The sequence below is a fragment of the Mytilus galloprovincialis genome, chromosome 4 (genome assembly GCF_965363235.1).
Source record: "Mytilus galloprovincialis chromosome 4, xbMytGall1.hap1.1, whole genome shotgun sequence".
Lineage (NCBI taxonomy): Eukaryota > Metazoa > Mollusca > Bivalvia > Mytilida > Mytilidae > Mytilus > Mytilus galloprovincialis.
This window is the reverse complement of record NC_134841.1, coordinates 61554024-61575488: the sequence shown is the minus strand read 5'-3', so window position 1 is coordinate 61575488 and position 21465 is coordinate 61554024. Positions and strand designations below refer to the sequence as shown.

Here is a 21465-nt window from a genome sequence, read left to right as displayed (position 1 = left end):
CACAAACTTTAGCGCAATTATATGCCCTTGACAAATTAACACTTCTATCAGTGTAAGAATCTATCCATATGTCAATGGTGAATGTCATCATAGGGTAAGTATAATGTTTGCATACTTATGAACCAAACAATGCCATTGAACTCAGAATATCTAGTCCATCTCTCATGGACCAGGGAATCATATTCAATCTTTTGTATCTACTTACATTGTACAAGAATTTGCAATAAATTATAATACTAAACACTTTTAAAAGATATATTAAATTTGTTTCATATTTCGACATAGGCATAGATATTGAAAATGAGGTACATTTGAAAGCTAAACCTCAGTTTAATTGAGGTCTGGAGCTGGCATGTCAGTTCACTGCTAGTAGTCTGTTGTTATTTATGTATTATTGTCATTTTATTCATTTCATTTTGTTACATCTTTTGACATCGGACTCGGACTTCTCTTGAACTGAACTTTAATGTGCGCATTGTTATGCGTTTACTTTTCTACATTGGCTAGAGGTATAGGGGAGGGTTGAGATCTCACAAACATGTTTAACCCCGCCGCAATTTTGCGCCTGTCCCAAGTCAGGAGCCTCTGGTCTTTGTTAGTCTTGTATGATTTTTAATTTTAGTTTCTTGTGTATAATTCGGAGTTTAGTATGACGTCCATTATCACTGTACTAGTATACATATTTTTAGGGGCCAGCTGAAGGACACCTATGGGTGCGGGAATTCTCGCTACATTGAAGACCCATTGGTGGCCTTCGGCTGTTGTCTGCTCTATGGTCGGGTTGTTGTCGCTTTGACACATTCCCAATTTCCTTTCTCAATTTTATTTAAGTGAAAAGAGACGATTTCTATTCCCCCTTTGTGAACTTTCGATTTCTAAGTAAAAACATTCAACCAGCAGCATCGAAATAAGGCATATCAATTTCGAAGTAGACAAGGACTAGGATTTGCTTCGGCTATCAAACTAAAGGTAGAAACGATGAAGATATATACAAGGAGACTTTCAAAAATTCATAAGTTGAGAGAAATTAGCAACGCCATGACAAATTACGGAAGGCGATGACAGTAGACGTGTTCAGAATTGTTTGAACATTTTTTTATGTCCCTCGGTCAGCACCAAAACTATTGCTTTCATAATTTAGAGTATGTATAACGTTTACAGAATATAGAATAATGGATAAAACATACAGAATAAAGTGCCCATAAATAAGAAATAGAGAAAGATAGGTAATCCGGAATAGAGAATGATGATGTGCTCAAATAAATAACAAAGAGAATGATTGGCAAACAAAATATAGAATAGAAAAAAATGATTTCATAAAATTATAGAGTACAGAAAGGAAGGACTCTATCTGGTTGATGACGACGAAAACGAAAATGATTGTGACAAGGAAGACGGTACGATGATGATGACGATGACAATGATGACGGAGACGATGACAATGACGATGATGACGAAAACGATTACAATGACGACGATGACGATGATGATTGTAATAATTTAGTTTCCTAAGTAAGTTTTATGCTTTGCATACAATTAATTACAGATATGTGTGCCGACACCTACAGTCGTAGGGGATGGTATTGACAACGATTGTGATGGACTTATTGATGAAGAACTGTGTACAACAGAAAATAAAAATAAAGGTAGTTTAAAAATAGGACAAAATGGCGATTTGAATTTTAAGTATTTTTTTTTTTATAGTTTTAGATTATTAGAAATTTCTTTAGTTACGACTATGTAACTCGAGCCTAGACAGTGATGAAAACTGGAAATTTCAAATTGATTATAGATTTGAAATAAATCCAGATATACGATGAGTTTTCTAAAAACATTAGACTAATCAAGTGGCAGCACCTTATCGTATTTTTAATTGCATACCTTGATTTGTTTTTATCATGACTTTTAAAGTTTGATTTAGCTTCATTTCATTCAATGACTTACGATTTAGCGTCTAATATTAGGCTGGTCCATTGTGGTATGTTGTTACAGTTACCGTACTCAAGTCGAAACCAGTTTCGTATTTATTCATTATTCGTGTTTTTTTGTTTTTTTTTTTTTAGTTTTTCGAAACACATGACATACGGGTTCTATTTTATTATACAGATGACGATGGTGATGGTGTATCAGAAGAAGATTGTGCAAAACCTCCACCAAGTAAGTAGTATTGGATAAGGCAGACGATTGAAATCTATGCATGCAATTAGAATTGCAAATTGTATGTCATAAACCAACAAATGGATGAAATGCTTGTTAATTTGTGTATTAATCTAATACGTATGACGTTGATGAAAACCAGAAATATATATATTATTTTTTAGATGCATAAGCATCTTTCTTGTAAAAACACAAGTGTGGACACAGATCAGTGTGGATTATAACAGTTCGGTTCGATTTTTGTTAAAAAAACAATATTTATGGTGAGTACATGTTGGTTGTGAAATGTATTGGATGTTTAACCTGTTGGTTGTGAATTCTATTGGATATTTTGCATGTTGGTTGTAAAATCTATTGGACGTTTTTGATAATAAATTCCAACAATTTAATCAATTTCATTTTCTTTGGATAATTTCTGAGACATCTTACAGAATGTTGAGATGTCAATACAACTTGACATATAACAACACCATATGAAGACGTACGAACGAATAGCATATTTTATTTCTAAATTACAGTTAACGGTGCATGGACAGATTGGGCATCATGGGGTAGTTGTTCCGTATCATGCAATCCTAGCGCGTCTGGTACATACACCAGAATCAGAACCTGTACGAATCCAGCACCAAAGTACGATGGGACACAGTGCGTTGGTGTCACAAGTCAATCAAGTTCCTGTTCACCGACCATCTATTGTCCAAGTGAGTTGATTTGTTACTACTATCCATTGATATTCTTATAGTTTGCTTTTTTTAATTGAGGAGGTGGCGCAAATAAAAAGTTTCAATTCTGGTATTATGATGAATTTATATAACACCTAGCATAAACAATGTACATAAATGCAGTAAAATTACCACATTAGAATTGTTTGCCTAATATAGAATTTACGAATCCTAATAAAAGTATCCAATAGATTGTAAAGACATAAGCATACAATATAATATTTTGTTAACATCCCATTTTTAAGATATTCCTACATTTGACCATCCTACCTAGTACATTTCGAATATATGTTTTGAACACTCTTACCTAAAAAAATAATTCATGTATATATTTTTATTTTATTCTTTCAATAATTTATTGTTTATCTCTGATATTGTTTCAGACTAGTTTATAGCAGAAACATAAGATTCACTATTTTTTTTCTAAATCATTGCATACACAAGTGAAATCAGTGACTCAAGTTGCCATAAAATATCTTTGATCAGACGTCATTATTTTATATTTAAAAAAAATCTTTTCTTTTACGAATAACTAAAAATATGATACATTGAATAGAAATATAACGCTAAGTGTTTTCGAGATAAGAAATATAACAAACGCGTGTCGATAATTCTACATTTAAAGACTGGTCTTTTTGGCAAATTTACACGTGTAACTAACATTCAAGTTGATTTTCGATTAACAAAAGGTGTAAACACTGGCTGCACTCAAGTTTATAGTGTACATACATAATGAAACCGAACATGAGAAATAAGAAAAAAATTTGTTTTTTATCACTTAACATTATTTCAAGTTAAAGATCTTAAAGAGTACATCTTAGAAAGTACAGGAATCAATTAAATGAAAGCCTTGATGAAATACAATTTTTTTCCAGTTGATGGAAACTGGGGATCATGGGGTTCTTATGGATCATGCTCAGTAACTTGTGCAACAGGAGATCAAACAAAGACAAGATCTTGTAATAATCCTACTCCTGCACACAATGGAAACCAATGTAGTGGTTCAGGGACTAGCTCAAAAACGTGTACCATGGTAGCATGTCCAGGTAAGGCTTCGTTGAATGCTTGCTTTATTTATTCCGTTGAAGCTTGTTTCTTTTCTTGTCTTTTATAACTGACCGTATAGCAAATGATAGTAAATTATAATAGTAACTGTTAATGCTTTAAACGCAGAGCAAAACAATTACAACTGATGATTATAAAGGAATACATTAGTTAAAAACTTTAGAGAGTTATGAAAAATATTACACATTTACCTTATACATACTTTGCCACGACTGGACATAACTTAATCAGTTGTAAAATTAAATAAAGTAAACTACCGATACTAGGCAAATCCTCAACATATATATATTCTAGTAGTATATTTTAAGTTTCTATATAAAATGATATTTTAAAATTTGAAATCATGTAAATGTTATCAAAACTTTAATAAATTAGAATATATATGTGATACAAAAGTAATGTTTACTAAACCAATAGAACATATATACGTTAAACCTCGTTTTGGAGCTATGCTATTTTTTTCTTACCATTTATTGCAGTAAATGGTAATTGGGCATCTTGGACGACATGGACCTCTTGTTCTTTAAGTTGCGGAAGTGGAATCTCAAGTAGAAGTAGAGCATGTTCCAACCCAGCACCCGCTAACAATGGATTGGACTGTAGTGGATCCGGCTCAGAAAGTAAAACGTGTACACTTATTGCTTGTCCTAGTAAGTATTTTTATGTATATCGAATGCATTCAGACTTGTTGAAGTTGGTATTCGTTTTGTCGTAGAGACAACACTTTCACATGATAATCTGAAGCACTGTGCAGAGGATTTTCTTTGACAACGAAAACATGTCTCAAATATAAAAGAAAATATTTATGTACTCTATGGTTATTTTAGATTAATTTCTACGACCTCTTAATTACGACCGAGATACACAATTATCTTATTTTTTCTAAACCTTAAAATTTAAAAGAAATATCGACACCAATTATTTATGTTTTATTCTTGTCTGCAGTTGATGGTCAGTGGGGAAGCTGGGCTTCATGGGGAGGTTGTTCTGTGACCTGTGCAAGCGGAACTGATACGAGACAACGCCAGTGTGACAGCCCTGCACCACAGCATAATGGGCAAAGCTGTAGTGGTTCGGGTACAGAAACAAAGACATGTACAAAAGTTTCTTGTCCAGGTACTAACTATATCTAAGCATTAATTTGCAGAAGGAGTCATGCTTATGTGTTTCCTCTTAATGTATAGAAAAAATATCAACCATGTTCATGTGTTTGTGTGTGATTTAATAAAAGTTTCCAAATTTAATAGGAAAACCAGTTTCGATCAACTATTTACCAAATAATTATTATCATCTGAAATGAAAATTATATGGAAAACTGCCTTGCAGGCTAGTTTTTATGACCTTTATATAAAATGTTTATCATCGGAAATATGGAGAATTTAACTTCGACAATTCATGTTACTTTATTGGTTCTCTTTAATCATAAACTCAATACAAACACCAAATTAAAACCATTCTCACTCAAATGCCTGCCTTTTTTCTTGTGATTTTTACAATTAAATTTAAAAATAAGCATAATTCAAATTATAACCCTGCGGACAAACAAATCATATGAGTCGATAGGGGCTATAGAAGGCTGTTCTTTTATTGTTTTTACAAAAAATTCGCAGAGTAAAGATGATTATATTGTATCATCATTTAAGACAGTTGTGATAAAAATACAGAGAATCAGGTACATGTACAATCCTAGCTATATGCAAAAAGTAAAATCACAAAACAAACTGAACTCCGAGGAAAATTCAAGACGTAAATTCCCTAATCAAATGGCAAATTAAATGATAAAACACATCAAACGAATGGTCAACAACTCTCATATTACTGACTTTGTACAGGCATTTTCATATGTAGAATATGGTGGATTGAACCTGGTTTTATAGCGCTAAGCCTCTCATTTGTACGACAGTTTCATCGAATTCCATTATACTGACAATGATGCGTGAACAAAACAAACAGACACAATGAGTAAAAATGTCACAAATACGGGTAAAACTGCAACACTAACCTCACCAAAAACAGGGAGAGATTTCATGTGCTCCGGTAGGGTAAGCAGATTCTGCTCGTTTGGCTTTATAACTATTTTGATCTGAGCGTCACTGATGAGTCTTATGTAGACGAAACGCGCGTCTGGCGTATTAAATATAATCCTGGTACCTTTGATAACTGTTTAAATCTTCTGTCTAATGATAGGACTTATTAGACTTGAATACATTCAGTATAAGGAATTCCTGTTAAGGTGAGGTTCATGTCCAATACATCGAACTTTGTGTAACATTTTAAATGATTCATTCTTAATTGTAGTTGATGGTCAGTGGGGAAGCTGGGCTTCATGGGCTACTTGTTCTGTAACCTGTGCAAGCGGGACACAAAACAGACAACGCCAGTGTGATAGTCCTGCACAACAACACAACGGATTAGATTGTGTTGGTTCGGGTTCAGATACAAAGACATGTACAAAAGTAGCATGCCCAGGTATGGTCTTATATTTCTAAATTATTTCTGCCTTAAATAAAATTGAGAATGGCAATGGGGAATGTGTCCCGTTAGGGGTTTAGTATCATACCATCATAACATATATGAGAAGAACATAACCATAACATGCTAACAACTGTTTTTAGAATAAATGTGTTTAGTTCCGATGCAAAGACCTTATCAGTGACTCAATATTAACGCCAAAATATGCAATCTTTAATGACTTGACAACAGTATCGTAATTATATCCCTTCTTAATAAGTAAGTCTTTTTTTGTCGAATATGAGAAACGAATTGATAAAAATATAATTACAACCCTTATTATCATTTTTGACTGATGTATAAAAACAAGTTATGTGCATTATGAATGACTCTTTATAATTTTAATTAATACCTAACTGATTCACATGTCAAAGAACACATTTTCATATATCATAAATAAGAAAAATCTCAAAGAAAATAAATGAAAATTGAGAAAGTTTCAATTTTGAAAATGTTCAACTCAGATATGTGTAGCAATTTGCTTTCAAAAGCATTTGTTGATGCTGTCTGCACGAAATAACTTAGAACAGAAATTAACATAAATCACAAAATATAATCAGTTGTACTTGCTTCATTGAGGTAGAATTTGAATACTTTTTTTGTCTACCAATTTCAATTAATATCATTAATACTTCCTCGAAATAATCTACGTATCTTTGCTCGGTATCACCCCTTTTGTTTTTCAATTTGTTATTTTACATCTTTTCTTTTTCTGTGTCGTGTTTTGATATTGTCGTCAGTTTGTATCATTTCTTTTTATAGTCATGGAAGTTACTGTTTTAGTAGACCTTCAAATTACCAATAGCCCATTGCTATCTTTATTTGATTTGAAGTTTACTTTTTTTCTGTTCAAATTTGCACATTCCCTTCTTATTATACGTTGCAGTCAATGGTAATTGGGGAACTTGGGCGTCATGGGACTCTTGTTCAGTAACCTGTGCAAGTGGAACACAAAATAGACAACGTCAATGTGACCAGCCAGCACCACAACATAACGGACAGGACTGCGGTGGTTCGAATACAGATACAAAGAGTTGTACACAAATAGCTTGTCCAAGTATGTTTACATTTGTTTACGCGGTGATATTTCTTGTAGAACACAAACATGTCAAGAAACACGTTTTACCTTTATATTCTTAAAAAGGATTACTACAACATGATAATGCGCTTTATGAAGCAAAATGATAATATTTTATACAATTCACTGCACTGCACTTATCAATACGGTAGCTGGTGATAACATAGCAATGTTTTTACTATGTCGCATTACAGTGTAACCGATTCGAATAAATAAAAGTATTATAATTATTTTGAATCAGTAGTAGTTCATCAACTAAGATATTTTTAACGATTAAGGATACACATGGTAACTTGTTATGTAGCAGTACAATTTTAAAAAGTTGAAATATCACTGGCAAACAGAATCAGTCGGTTAAGAAGTATGCTCACTTCAATCAAATTTTGAAATTGTCCGCCACTGTTAAGCCAATGGCAGAGTATATCTTTACACATAATTAATACTAAGCCACAGTTTATGAATATTATGATGTTTAAAATCTATTAGTAACTGTATTACTTGATAATATCTAAATATAACATTATTTTTATATTGTTTCAATAACCGTTTCATAGTTGATGGTAATTGGGGAAGTTGGGCTTCCTGGGGTAGCTGTTCAGTAACTTGTGCAAGTGGAACCGAAACAAGACAACGTCAGTGTGATAGTCCGGCAGCACAACACAATGGACAGGATTGCAGTGGTTCGGGTACAGACACACAGACATGTACTAAAGTCGCATGTCCAAGTAAGAGTAGTCAATGTTTTTATATGCTATGTATATACTATGATTAGCATATGAATGCTTCATTTATCATACTGATATTGTTCAATATTTTCTCAATTAAATAAACTACATCTATGGTGTGACGATTTAAGAATACCAAGATGCATACACCTGCTGTATCAATCATTCAGCGAATGTCGCAAACGAAACGTTGACTGGATTCAGCAAAAGAGAGGCAAAAAAAACCAAAGGGATATTCAAACTCATAAGTTTTTAACTGCCAAAGGTCGACCAATATATTTAGATATAATTGGATTGCTTTTGATTTTCTTGATCTGATATTGATCCATATTAGTAAGTAGATTTGAGAAATTGAAATATAAAGCAATGTAAATTGCAACTATGTAATAACACATTTACAAAATTCAAATTCATAAAAAAAACTGTTTTTTCTTAGTTGATGGAGTATGGGGAAGTTGGGCTTCCTGGGGAAGTTGTTCTGTAACCTGCGCAAGCGGGACTGAAAACAGACAACGCCTGTGTGATAGTCCAGCACCACAACACTCTGGACAGGACTGCAGTGGTTCTGGTACAGATACACAGACATGCACTAAAGTCCCTTGTCCAAGTATGTATAATAATAACAGTTGTCTTAAATAACATAATAACACCACATACTCAATACAATGTATTTACCAAAAATAAGATGTATATTATGACAATAAACTCATCATAGATACAAGGATTAAACTTTGTTTTGCCAGACGCGCGTTTTATCTACAAAAGACTCACGAGTGACGTTTGAATACAAAAAAGTAAGAAATACCACTTAAAGTTCGAAGTTGAAGAGCTTTGATAACCAAAATTCCGTAAGGTGTTGCCAAATATGGCTAAGGTAATACTAATTTATTTCTGGGATAGAAGTTCTTAGTATTCCGACCAAATGTGCTGTGAACAGTTATTTTGTTATAATAATTATATCAATGACAATTCAAGTCAACACATGAGCGCTGACTACAGGGTTGTGTCTTTTTGGAATTATATTGTATGATTTATTTTTGTTTTATCAGTATCATGTTAAATATCATTATTTGTAAGAATCATATGATGACATATTGGTTTCGTTATGGGAAACATCGATTAGAAATATATTATGTTTGTTTTCATTATAAAATTTAAGTTGATGGCTTATGGGCTGTTTGGAGTGCATGGGGAACATGCTCCGTAACATGTGCAAGTGGTACACATGACCGATCAAGAACTTGCACTGATCCTGCGCCAGCACATAATGGAGCCAATTGTGTTGGATCTGGCACAGCAACACAAACCTGTACTTTAACGCCATGTCCAAGTAAGTAAAGGTGTTTCAATAAGTTTTCATATTTTACTGTTTAAAACATGTATTTAAACGCCAACCAACATTATATTTCTAAAGTAGCAAACAAGGAAACATTTAAATGTGTACGTACAGAAATAGCATTTTAAAAACTTTTGCTAGAATATCTATTATATCTTTATAAAATGCAAATAAGCATGTGAGTCAAAGTTCCGTGTTGCTGTCCGTACTTTGACCTATAATTTGAATCTGCTTGTGTCACTTGTAAAACTGGTTTTACAGAGAAAAGTGAATTTACTATTTTATTGTGCATTTTGGTATACTAGTATTTCTTTGTTAAATAACCGTTTTATTTTGCTTCCTTTTGAAAAAAAAGTTGATGGTGCATGGACAACCTGGAATTCTTGGGGAACTTGCACTGTTACTTGTGGTGGTGGCACACAAGATCGCACCCGATCATGTACAAATCCTGCCCCACAATATAACGGAGCAGCGTGTGCTAGTAATGGTCTAGAAACACAGTCATGTAATACTCAAGTTTGCATAAGTAAGTAAGAACTGTTTAAGTTGTTATATTCTATTGGATATAATACTTACTGTATTGCATTTACTGTTATATTTAAAAGTTTTAAATTTCTGTTAATTAAAAGACTACTTTTTTTTAAATGTGCTTAGACTTGTTAAATGGAGAAACAAGTTATAAACAAACAACCATACTTGGAGTAATACCAATCCATAAAAAAATCCTGTGTTACATTATATTTTTACTGTATTTGGTGACAAAAGTGCTGGTTACAAAAATGCTATATAATCGAAAACGAATCTGCTATAAAGTAAAATACTAAGCTCTGAGGAAAATTCAAAACGAAAAGTCAATATTCAAATGACAAACTCAAAAGCGTAAACACGCAAAACGATTGGATAACCATTGTCATATTCCTGACTTGGAACAGGCATTTGTTTATGTAGAAAAATGGTGTATTAAACCTGATTTTATAGCTGGCTAGACCCCTCACTTGTATGACAGTCGCGTAAATTCCATTATATTGCCGACAATGTTTGAACAAAACAAGCAGATATAATAAGTGAAAACTAGTGGTGCAGCATTCAACACTGTGTTACTATCTTAATCACTATAAAATATATATGCACAGACAAATATAAGAATACCATAACATGTTAATAGGATGATAAACAACGTAATCTATACTTCAAGACCATCGTCTATTATACATACATTTGACACGGAATATTTATCGACAAGGTCTTTGTATCTTTATCTTTTTGAAAATTTGAAAAAGAACGAGATGTTTATTGACATAACCCTAGTTCTTTAAGTTTCTGCTCATACGTTGGTGACGTTTTACAAAGTCTGAGTAGCAAGCTCTTGAATAACGAATCAGTTGGAAACATGTTTTATTGAAATTTGCTGTTTTTGTTATCCTTTTATCTTGAATCACCCTCATGAACAACTTTGACTCTTTGTTTTGATCGGGTTGGATACTGTAAAATTGTTGCCGGTCATTTTATTATGTCATTTATCTAAGTACCCTACTTTAACTAAAAGATTATATATATTTACCTTTCTTTATTGAAGAATTGTATACACAAGTTGTTTTTGCACAAACAGTTGATGGTACATGGGGACAATGGCAGTCTTGGGGTGTGTGCTCAGTTACGTGTGGTGGTGGTCGTCAATCGAGAATGAGAGTATGTGATGATCCAAGACCAGCTAATGGCGGACTTCCTTGTAGTGGTTCGTCAAGCGAGTATGGATACTGCAACATACAAGCTTGTCCCACAGCAGCATATGGAGCTTATGTACAAGTAAGATTTAATAATTTAGAAGCAATATTTGTGAACAAACAATATTTGTTTTCTCATGGATTTCTTTTATCAATTGGAAACAAATGTAACAAAACAGAAGTAAATGTTGAACATTGCTAGTTCGCCACAGATGAATGTTTAACTTAAAGCTTATTGCTGTATCAGTACATTTTGTATTTCAAATATTTTAATATAAAGATTTAAACTGTCATGAGAATATTTTTTGGTTAGTAGGGTTTACTTATACATGTATATCCTAATTTATATACTCACATCAAATTTGCATTTCTTTGTAGACATGTCCAACCGGTTGGTTTTCATGCCAGCATGGGTCCGTTTCTTGTATAGATGAAGCATTTAAGTGTGACTGTGAGGAGGACTGCGAGGATGGCAGCGATGAATCGACATCATATGCCAGTTGTGATCCATACATTTTGGCGACTTGTCCTAGCGGTGCTGATAGTAAGTAATGTATAAGATAATACTATTAGGATTCTGGAAATGATTCGTTTATTAAAATAAATTTGATTGCAATGTTATTTCAGGATATTGGATTATACTCGAAACTATAGTACGGTGTTAGTACTTTGACAATAAGTATTACTTTTCAAAATATAACTTAAGGTACAATTCACTATTCTCAATAAAGAAATGTAATTTGTAAATAGTCACTCTGATCTTAACATCGTGTTAAACGTCTGGAAATAAAAAGTTTGTGTTGATGACAAGTTATCAATCACTTCAATACTTGCGATTTATTGACTTATGTGGAGATATTCCGATTGAGATTTTTCGAGTAGGTCTGAGAACAAAACATTCCATTGATTTCATTGTTGCCTAGTGTATTTATACCTGTGTTTTTCGTACACCTTCTACATTTATTTCTTAATGTTAAATGTATAAAATAACAATTTAAGAGATGAAATTATACTTAAAAAAATTTAATCGTTTATTATAAGGCAAAGTAGTTAATTGGCAAGCTTAAAAGAGCATATTATAACGAATTTAGCTAAATCTGTGACACACCTTAAATAAACCTATCCACATTTAAAAAAATTATGCGATACAACACTTTACACATTTTAAGTGTCCAAAGCGCATTTCTGAATTAGAGTAAGAGTACGTTAATTTAACGATTGAAATAAATTCATAAGACACATTTAAGCTAACAACTTGTTATTGATGGCTTTTGTTTTTGTATATACCAAAAAGTAAAATCAGAAAAATACTGAACTCAGAGGAGAATCCAATCGGAAAGTCCATAATCACATGGCAAAATCAAATGACAAAACACATCAAAAACGAATGGACAACAACTGTCATATTCCTGACCAATTTAGTAGGTTCTTAATTCTAAGTATTGAAAACTTGATCATTTTAATAGGCCACAAGTCTAAATACCTCATGTTAAGATAGTCGGTAAGATAAATTTGTAACACAGTGTGCTAGTGACCAAGTACGATATATATGGGGTCAGTACAGAGTGGTTAAATTTTTAAATCAACAGGTTAAGTGGTAGGATCTGTTTTTTTTTCCGTGATCTTATAAAAGAAGAAACCATATATTACTTGGGAAAATGAATCCATGTTATTTTTTTCAATTTGTAGTTATATTTGATTTCATTGTTATCATGTTTTTAAAAAAAAATTCTATAAATCAATATAGTTTTTGTATTCTCTTTTTTTTTTCTTCAGAAATATCAACCATTTCTCTTGTCACTGTTGTATGTATGATTGGAACGATACGAATGATGTTGATGGTCCTTTGGTATTGATGAACAGGATAATGATTAAATGTTATATACCACTTACTTTATTTGAATCTGATATCATATGTTTATCATCTACATAATAATTACGTCCGACTCCTCGTAAGAGTTGTATTGTCACAAAGATCGATAAAAAATTAAAACCTTTCCTTGGCTGAAGGTCATGAATTCGTCACACACTTAACCTTTTTCCTTTGGTTTTAAAAAGAGTACATGCTCCTTCCTTTATGCCGGTTCTCGGATTTAAAACTGTTAGCTTTGAGCGTTTGTTATGAATGCATATCCAAAAAAGTGCTTCAGGCGCAATTATTTATTGCTGTTTTGTTTTCATTTTATGGACATACAGATGATATTTCTTAATATGATTTAGTACAACATTGATTTTTACTGCAGAATATGTATATAAAACTTCTTGCTATAGCTTGTAAGAGTGCTAAATTTCTCTCAGCATCTCAGTGAAAAAATGTATCACAAAAATCATGTGCTTATGACATACTACAAATCATTTTACTTTTTTGTTTAAACAAACATGAAATCACCGAATATATCCTGATGCAAATGCTGTGTTGTTTTGTCTTATTTTGTAAGTTTTTCATGTTGTTTGATAAACTTCAATTAGCAAATTATAAATGAATTATATGCCTGGACTTATTTCTATCACAAAAAATGTATTTAAAAAACAATGGCCCAACAAAAAATTAATGATTGGTGCCTTATATATACAACTTTGATACCAAAAGGAAATCTAGATTATACTACATTTAATATATAGTTAACTATGCATCCTTAAATTGTTTTCTGTAGTTACATAGGTAATGATGTGCCCTGAATGAAATGTAACGCCTGTTAATTACAAGGGTACCAGGCGTAAAATTTTTACCTGACATCATTGCAATATTATTAAAGGTACCTGAATGACCAAGTGTATAACCAGGCGTAAAATGGGGCATTATATTTAAATGAGTATGTGCTGTTATATAGAATGGCGTTAATTGTTATTTTCTCTGAATAAATGTGCTATTCGGAGAGCATGGTGCTTAATGTTGTTTTTCTCTGATGAATGTGATATTCAACCACTTTGAATCCTTGCAAAACAAAAGATCTGCTGTTCGAAGAGCATGGCGTTAATTGTTGTTTTCTCTGAATAAATATGCTGTTCAGAGAGCATGGCGCTTATTGTTGTTTTCTCTGAATACATGTGATGTTGTACAGCATGGCGCTTGTTGTTATTTTCTCTGAATAAATGTGCTGTTCAGAGAGTATTGCGCTTTATGTTTTCTCTGGATAAATGTGATGTAAGAGAGCATGGCGCTTATTGGGTTTTTTTTCAGAATAAATGTGCTGTTCGGAAAGCATAGCGCTTATTGATGTTGGTTTTCTTTCAGAATAAATGTGCTGGTTAGAGAGCATGGCGCTTATTGTTGTTGGTTTTTTTTCAGAATAAATGTGCTGTTCGGGGAACATGGTGCTTATTGTTGGTTTTCTCTGAATATATTGAATATATATGCTGCTCGAAGAGCATGGCGCTAATTGTTGATTTCTATGAAAGAATGTGCTGTTGTATAGAATGGCGTTAATTGTTGTTTTCTCTGAATAAATGTGCTATTCGAAGAACATGGTGCTTAATGTTGTTTTTCTCTGATGAATGTGCTATTCAGACAGCATTGTGCTTTATGATGTTTTCTCTGAATAAATGTGCTATTTGGAGAGCATGGCGCTTTTTGTTATTTGTTTCTGAATAAATATGCTATTCGGAGAGCTTATGTTTGCAAACTTTAAATTTCACTATTTTTGCATCCGTTTGATGCCTTGGTGCGTTAAATATAATGTACCCTTGGGTTGATTCAATGCTAAACATATGGAAATTTTATAGACAATCCACAGCCTTTCCCCTTGTACTCTCATAGTTGGCAATTCGATGATTCATAGATAGAGGATTATTGCATGCAGTGCAAGTTTATACATTAAGATATTGGTTAAAACAAATATAAATATGGACCAATTCAAGTACACCTTCTAGAATGCACTCGACTTTAGTGACTCAACACGAGGTGTTTTGTAATTTAAAGGTTGTTTAGGACTTTTTGTAAACAATAAACGCTAGCACATCATAGAAAAACTAGTGAGTAACCTATGGTTACAATGGAGAAGGTCCGGTAAGGACCGTTTTTGGCCTCAAATTTCAGGTTCATCTGACGAAAGATTTTGACCACTTTTTAAACACTTAAGTGTCTATTTCGTTTGAATTAATTAGTTTATGTGAACGATTTTAACTCTTTTAGTCATTAAAAACGATCCGATTTAAGCTCAAATATGAAAAATCTACAAAATATGCCGAAAAAAGTCATTTTTCAGATGGTTTTTGTCAAAAATGAAAATGGCCGCATCCGTGTTCATCCTCAATCTTTATATATGTTATGTATTACCAAAAAATACAAGTTACATTTCAATATTAAGGATGAACACGGATGCGGCCACTTTCGTTTTACACAAAAACCGTCTAAAATTTAACTAAAATGCTAGAATTGTGAAGATTTCAGTAATTTATCATGACTTAATGGTGCTAGTACCCAATATATGTGCATGGTATTGTCAAAAAGAGCCCATATTTATGTAGCAGAAGCATATTCTACTGTCCAATAAATAACTAAAAGTTTACATTTTAACAATTTTGTAAAACCGCTATATTTTGGGGCCAAAATGAGGTCTTACTGGACCTACTCCTTTACAACAAAAATCTCTGTATTAAAGCAGTCTGTGGATTTTCTACAAAAATCTTTGGTTTTATTTTCACCAAATTCTCTTTTTCTACTAGTGCAATTAAATTATAAATAATAATGCTTTGCACGAAGTTTCCCTTTTCATATGTACAAAATGACCCATCTCTATTATTCATTATCTCAGCGGCTGTTTTGATACTATTGCAGTTTGAAAATTTCGTAATTCACAGGCCACAGAAGGGGTCATAATAAATAAATGTTGATGTACCATCTTTCATTTAAAAAAGTTAATCTTAATATGTTGATTGTGTGTAAAAGAAAATTATAAACACTATAAAAAAAGAAGATGTGGTATGATTGCCGATGAGATAACTCTCAACAAGAGACCAAAATAACACAGAAATTAAAAACTATAGGTCACCGTACGGCCTTCAACTAGTTTTTTTTTTTTTAAAGATTATATATTTTTTAACCAATTCAACTGGATATAGGATACAATCAAAAGGTCGAGCTTTAACCTTAATTCGATTTTCTGGCTAAAGTTATTTGCTGGATTATTGATAATAATTATGCAGAATTATAAACGAAATTGAACTGGATATATAATACAATCAAAAGGTCGAGCTTTGACCGTATTATAATTTTCTAGCGCAATTTCCTTATTGTGCCATTTGGAAACTTGGATTATTGACAAGTATTAAACTTACTTATATAAGGCACTCACGTTGTTAAGGTGTAGGTGTCGTAGGTGTGAAGAACATATTAACAGAATTATCTTTAAACTGATTTTTTTCCAAATTGAATAAACTACCTGTAATTGGCCTCTTTGGTTGTCAGTAAAATACTAAAAAGCGACAAGACTAAAAGAGTACAGTAGCAGTAATATCGATCTAATGGTAATTCATTTTAGATGTTGTTTCTCGAAATTGACTAAAAGAGAAGAAAACGTTGCTCTGTTTTTAATAAATTTTTGAAGACAAATATTTCTTTCTTTGCATATATAGTCTTTCATAAAAGATTGATTCAAATTATTTTTATTACACCAAATTTGCTCAATTAATGGCTTTTTTTCCTAATCAAAATGGCTGTATATGTCTCGCCTTCTTTACTAATCATTGATATTATGTTGATAGTCCTAAATATAGAGCTGTACTACAACTATCACACAAACTTAACATGATCCAAGAAAATAAGGTAAAGATCATATAAACCAAATGAAAAAAAAAAAACGTGTACACCTTAAAATCATTCAATACACTAAATATAGTTGACCCATTGCTTATAGTTTCTAAGTAACAGATTTAACCAAGAAAACCAAACATTGACCAATGAACCATGAAAATGAGGTCAAGTTCAGATGAACCATGCCAGGCAGACATGTACAGCTTACAACCCTTCAATACAACAAATATAATAGTTGACCTAATGCTTATAAAACAGACCAAAACACAAAAATTTAATACTGAGCAATGAACCGTGAAAATGATATCAGGGTCAAATAAAACCTGTAAGACTGGCATGTACATCATGAAATATTTCCAAACACCAAATATAGTTGACCTTTCGCATTTAGAAAACGAAAAAAAAAAACCAAAACTCAAAATTATTAACTTTGACTACTGAACCATGAAAATGAGGTCAAGGTCAGATGATACCTGTCAGTTGGTTACGCCTTACAGTCATTCCATACATGAGATATAGTAGACCCATTTCATATAGTATAAGAAAAACAGGCCAAAACACAAAAACTTAACTATATAACAACTGAACGCTGAAAATGAGGTCAAGGTCAGATGACATCTGCCAGTTTGACATATACATCTTATAATCCTTCCATACACCAAATATAATAGACCTATTGCTTGTAGTATCTGATAGATATACTTGACCACCAAAACTTAACCTTGTTTATTGATCCATGAAATGAGGCCAAGGTCAAGTGAAAACTGTGTGACGGGCATGGAGACCTTGCAAGGTACGCACATACCAAATATAGTAAATGAAATCCTATTACTCATTATAAGAAAGAATTTAACCTTACATTTTTTTTCAAGTAGCCACTGATCCATGAAAATGAGGTCAAGGACCATGGACATGTGAATGGACATGTGACAGACAGAAATTTTGTAACATGAGGCATCTACATATATACAAAGTATGATTCATCCAGGTCTTCCACCTTCATACATATGAAGTTTTTAAGAAGTAAATTAACGCCGCAGCCGTCGCCAGATCACTTTCCTGATGTCGAGCTTTTCTACTACAAAAGTCGCAGGGTCGACAAAAACCACGTTCATTTTCCAAATCTAAATCATGAATCTTCTAGCTTCATTGGTTGCGACATGCATTTCTCTCTTGATAAAAAGATTTGAAATATACAAAAGGGATATTCAAACACTTGAGTCGAAAACAAACTGGCAAATACGAAAAAAAGGAGAAATCCGTTTGCGCCAAAAATGCGTCCTTTTGCGCCATAACTTTTTTCTCCACGTTTCCGCCACTTTTTTTTTTTTTTTAAATTAGATGGTATCATTTGCGCCAAAAATAAAACATACAATTACGCCAATTAGAAGAAAATTGACTTTCCTCCTCCTTTTATTCGGACTTGGAACCGGCAGTTTACACGGCAAATGTTTCCTTTTCTGAATCATATCTCCTTCTTACTGCTGCTGCATGGGTACTTTCCAATTTAATGTATGTAGTAGCTTGTAACTTAACTTTATTGTCCAAAAACACAAACAAATCATTGAAGGATGCAATGCATAAAACAGTTCATTATAATTCCTGTAGAGTTGTTCTGCCCATACGGATGGTGGGAACAGAGCACTGTATCATCAACATATGTGACTAAAACATAATAAGCAAAAGCTTATCTTTTCTTCTCTTTTGTCATATCTTGTATTACATGTAAATATTCAGCAAAAGCTTTTTTTTCTCCTCTTTTGGCATATCTTATATTAGATATTCAGCAAAGCAATAAGTTTTCTTCGCTCTCTGGACATGGACTATCTAATGCATTTTAAGTCATTTTCTCTCCCGATGCTCATCTTCATGGTGAAATATCTCCGAACATATGATACTTTTTAAGCCAAAAATAAGATAAATATATTATAATCATAAATATTTATGATAGATATGAGTACAGGTAAATTGGCGGAAATAAGTTCCTGATATTGGCGCAATTGATACATTTGGAAAACAAAATTTGGCGTAACGGAGCATACCCCTGAAAAACAGTAATTGGCGCAAAAGGGCTGCTGCCAAAAAATATATATTACAATATACATAACACAAATAGAAATTGAAAGACTTAAGAAGTCGGCAATGGCAAAATGCGAAAAAAAGATTTAAAGACAGATAATAGTCATAAAATACAACATGGAAAACTTAAGACTGAGCTACACGAACCCCAACCAAATCACGGAGTGATCTCAGGGACTCCTTGATCATTTGCTTTTCAATTCTCACGTCTTTCGTCGGAATGATATTTATTTGTCATTCTTACAGTTATCAGACAAATATCTTAAGATAGATTATACTCATTACAACTGCACAATGAAACAGCTCTTTTAAAAATAAATCCGGATTTTTAAATTTAAGTACTAGTAGTTTAGACACGATTAACACATTTAATCACATTTTATTAAAGCTTGAAATATTAACCTATATTATTCATTAGGGAATTGCAGGCGAGGCTTCTTGGTTTGTTAGTGAAAAGAGGTAAAAACTATTCAAAATGTATCTCAACAAACATTTAAAAGCGCTTTATTTATATATTTAAATGATTATTCAAGGTAGAAAAAAAAAGTATTCTATAAAAATTTCTGATAAGAGCTCCAATTAATCACTAAAAATTTGAGAAACGTGCGATTTAAACTTGGATTCGGATAAATTAATCAACTTTAAAGATACAATTGAATACAAGATATATTGCATTATAGAACATTAAGTTATGCCGTGAGCGTATCTGATAAAAAGTATAAGCGAAACTGAACAACAATTATTTAAAGAAAGGAATTTTTTTATAAGGGAACGACCATTCGTCTCTGAAGAGGCTGGAAGAGTTTCTTCATAAAAAAATATTCTGATTGCAAACTTCGAAAAGAAAAAAAAATAAACTCAAGACAATTTGATACTTGCTTGATTCGAAAAAAAATCGAAATGAAGAAAACAAATTTAATATGATTTATCCGTGTCTTTTTTAACATAGCTTTTTATGTATATTGTAGACATTAGCTCTCTCCAGTCTACACACACTAAACATGAAATCTGCCATTCTTTTCCTGACAATTTTAGTCTACAGTCAAGGTAAGACTATATTGAGTATTTGTTCCCCGAAAAAGTTACATGTGAATTCTGTGCTTAGAAATAAAATTATCCATCTAATGATTTTTAGACGAACATTGAAAGACTGTTTTCTGAGTTTCTTGATTATTTATTTTTTTACTGCAGAGGTTTTCTGGTATCGAAAGAAAAAGATTTGTTTGTAGATTCGATATTCTGACTGAAAGAAAATATTTCTTCGTAGCCATATTAAATGAAATGACATTAACGGTACCAATTTTACTGACATAACTGACTAAATGGGAGTTTCTTTGACAAACACGATATGGAGGTCATCTACATAGACACGGAAATTATAGAACAAGCGTTTTTATAATAAAGAGAATTCAAGAAAAGTTTTTTCAATCGGTGACATCTTTTACGGTATTAGAACGTTATAAGAACGTGTTGTTGTACAATATGTAGCTTTCATTATGTTTTTATTTATGTTTGAGACACTACTTTCAAACCATTCTTTCTGGTCCCTTTTTTGTCATATATCTCCTAAAGGTCCAATAACTTATACATCCTTGACGTTTAAAATTTTGGTTTGATAGTTCATTATGAAGGTAAATCCTATAAAAGAGTTATATTTATTCCGTTTGTTGTTATTTCATTAAAATTTTATACAAATTTACTCTGTTCAATGGACCTTGTCTGTCTGTATCTTTTAATGGCGTTGTTGAAAGAAATTTACTCCTAAGTCCAACGGCCGATACTACATCGAAGGACAGCATGCTTTCATATGAACTTGCTTTTAGAAACTGCGATTTTTTTCGGGTGTAGATTTTTCAATTATTTATTAATTATTTTGTTTTTGTCGTCCATTAAAAAGTAAAATAACAAAAACACCGAATTCAAAATAAAATTCAAATAAAAAAGTCCAATATAAAATGGCAAAATCAAAAGCTCAAACACAGGAAATGAATGGAAAACAATTGTCATATTCCTGACTTGGTATATATATATATATGTCTAAAAAATTGCAAAATTTTAGACTCATATAATTTATTCCTTATCTGGACAGTATCGTCTTTTCCAGACGATCCGGTACATAGTAAATTTGCTGGTTGGTCCTTTATATATATACAACTCGTCTAAACATCAACCCAACAATATTAGATCTGTAAATTTGCTTTTGCAAATTTTTTGTTCTTCCATAGAAAGCCGTCTGTATTTGAAGAAATACTCAATTACTCTTAGATTTTTGCTTTATTTCTTCATCACAAATTGTCATTTTTCCTTTAAAAAAAG

General features: G+C 32.3%; 1 protein-coding gene across 1 annotated transcript in view; it reads left to right on the top strand.

Moving 5' to 3' along the window:
• LOC143071062 (SCO-spondin-like) overlaps positions 1-21465 on the top strand; it is a 48128-nt gene that overhangs the window by 6430 nt on the left and 20233 nt on the right. The window contains exons 5-20 of the mRNA XM_076245138.1: positions 1547-1646; positions 2107-2157; positions 2676-2858; positions 3755-3925; positions 4424-4594; positions 4890-5060; positions 6243-6413; positions 7342-7512; positions 8088-8258; positions 8695-8865; positions 9418-9588; positions 9950-10120; positions 11204-11400; positions 11697-11862; positions 13095-13123; positions 20118-20196. Of these exons, the coding sequence (XP_076101253.1) occupies positions 1547-1646; positions 2107-2157; positions 2676-2858; positions 3755-3925; positions 4424-4594; positions 4890-5060; positions 6243-6413; positions 7342-7512; positions 8088-8258; positions 8695-8865; positions 9418-9588; positions 9950-10120; positions 11204-11400; positions 11697-11862; positions 13095-13123; positions 20118-20196 (2344 nt within the window). The remainder of the gene's footprint in view (positions 1-1546; positions 1647-2106; positions 2158-2675; positions 2859-3754; positions 3926-4423; positions 4595-4889; positions 5061-6242; positions 6414-7341; positions 7513-8087; positions 8259-8694; positions 8866-9417; positions 9589-9949; positions 10121-11203; positions 11401-11696; positions 11863-13094; positions 13124-20117; positions 20197-21465) is intronic.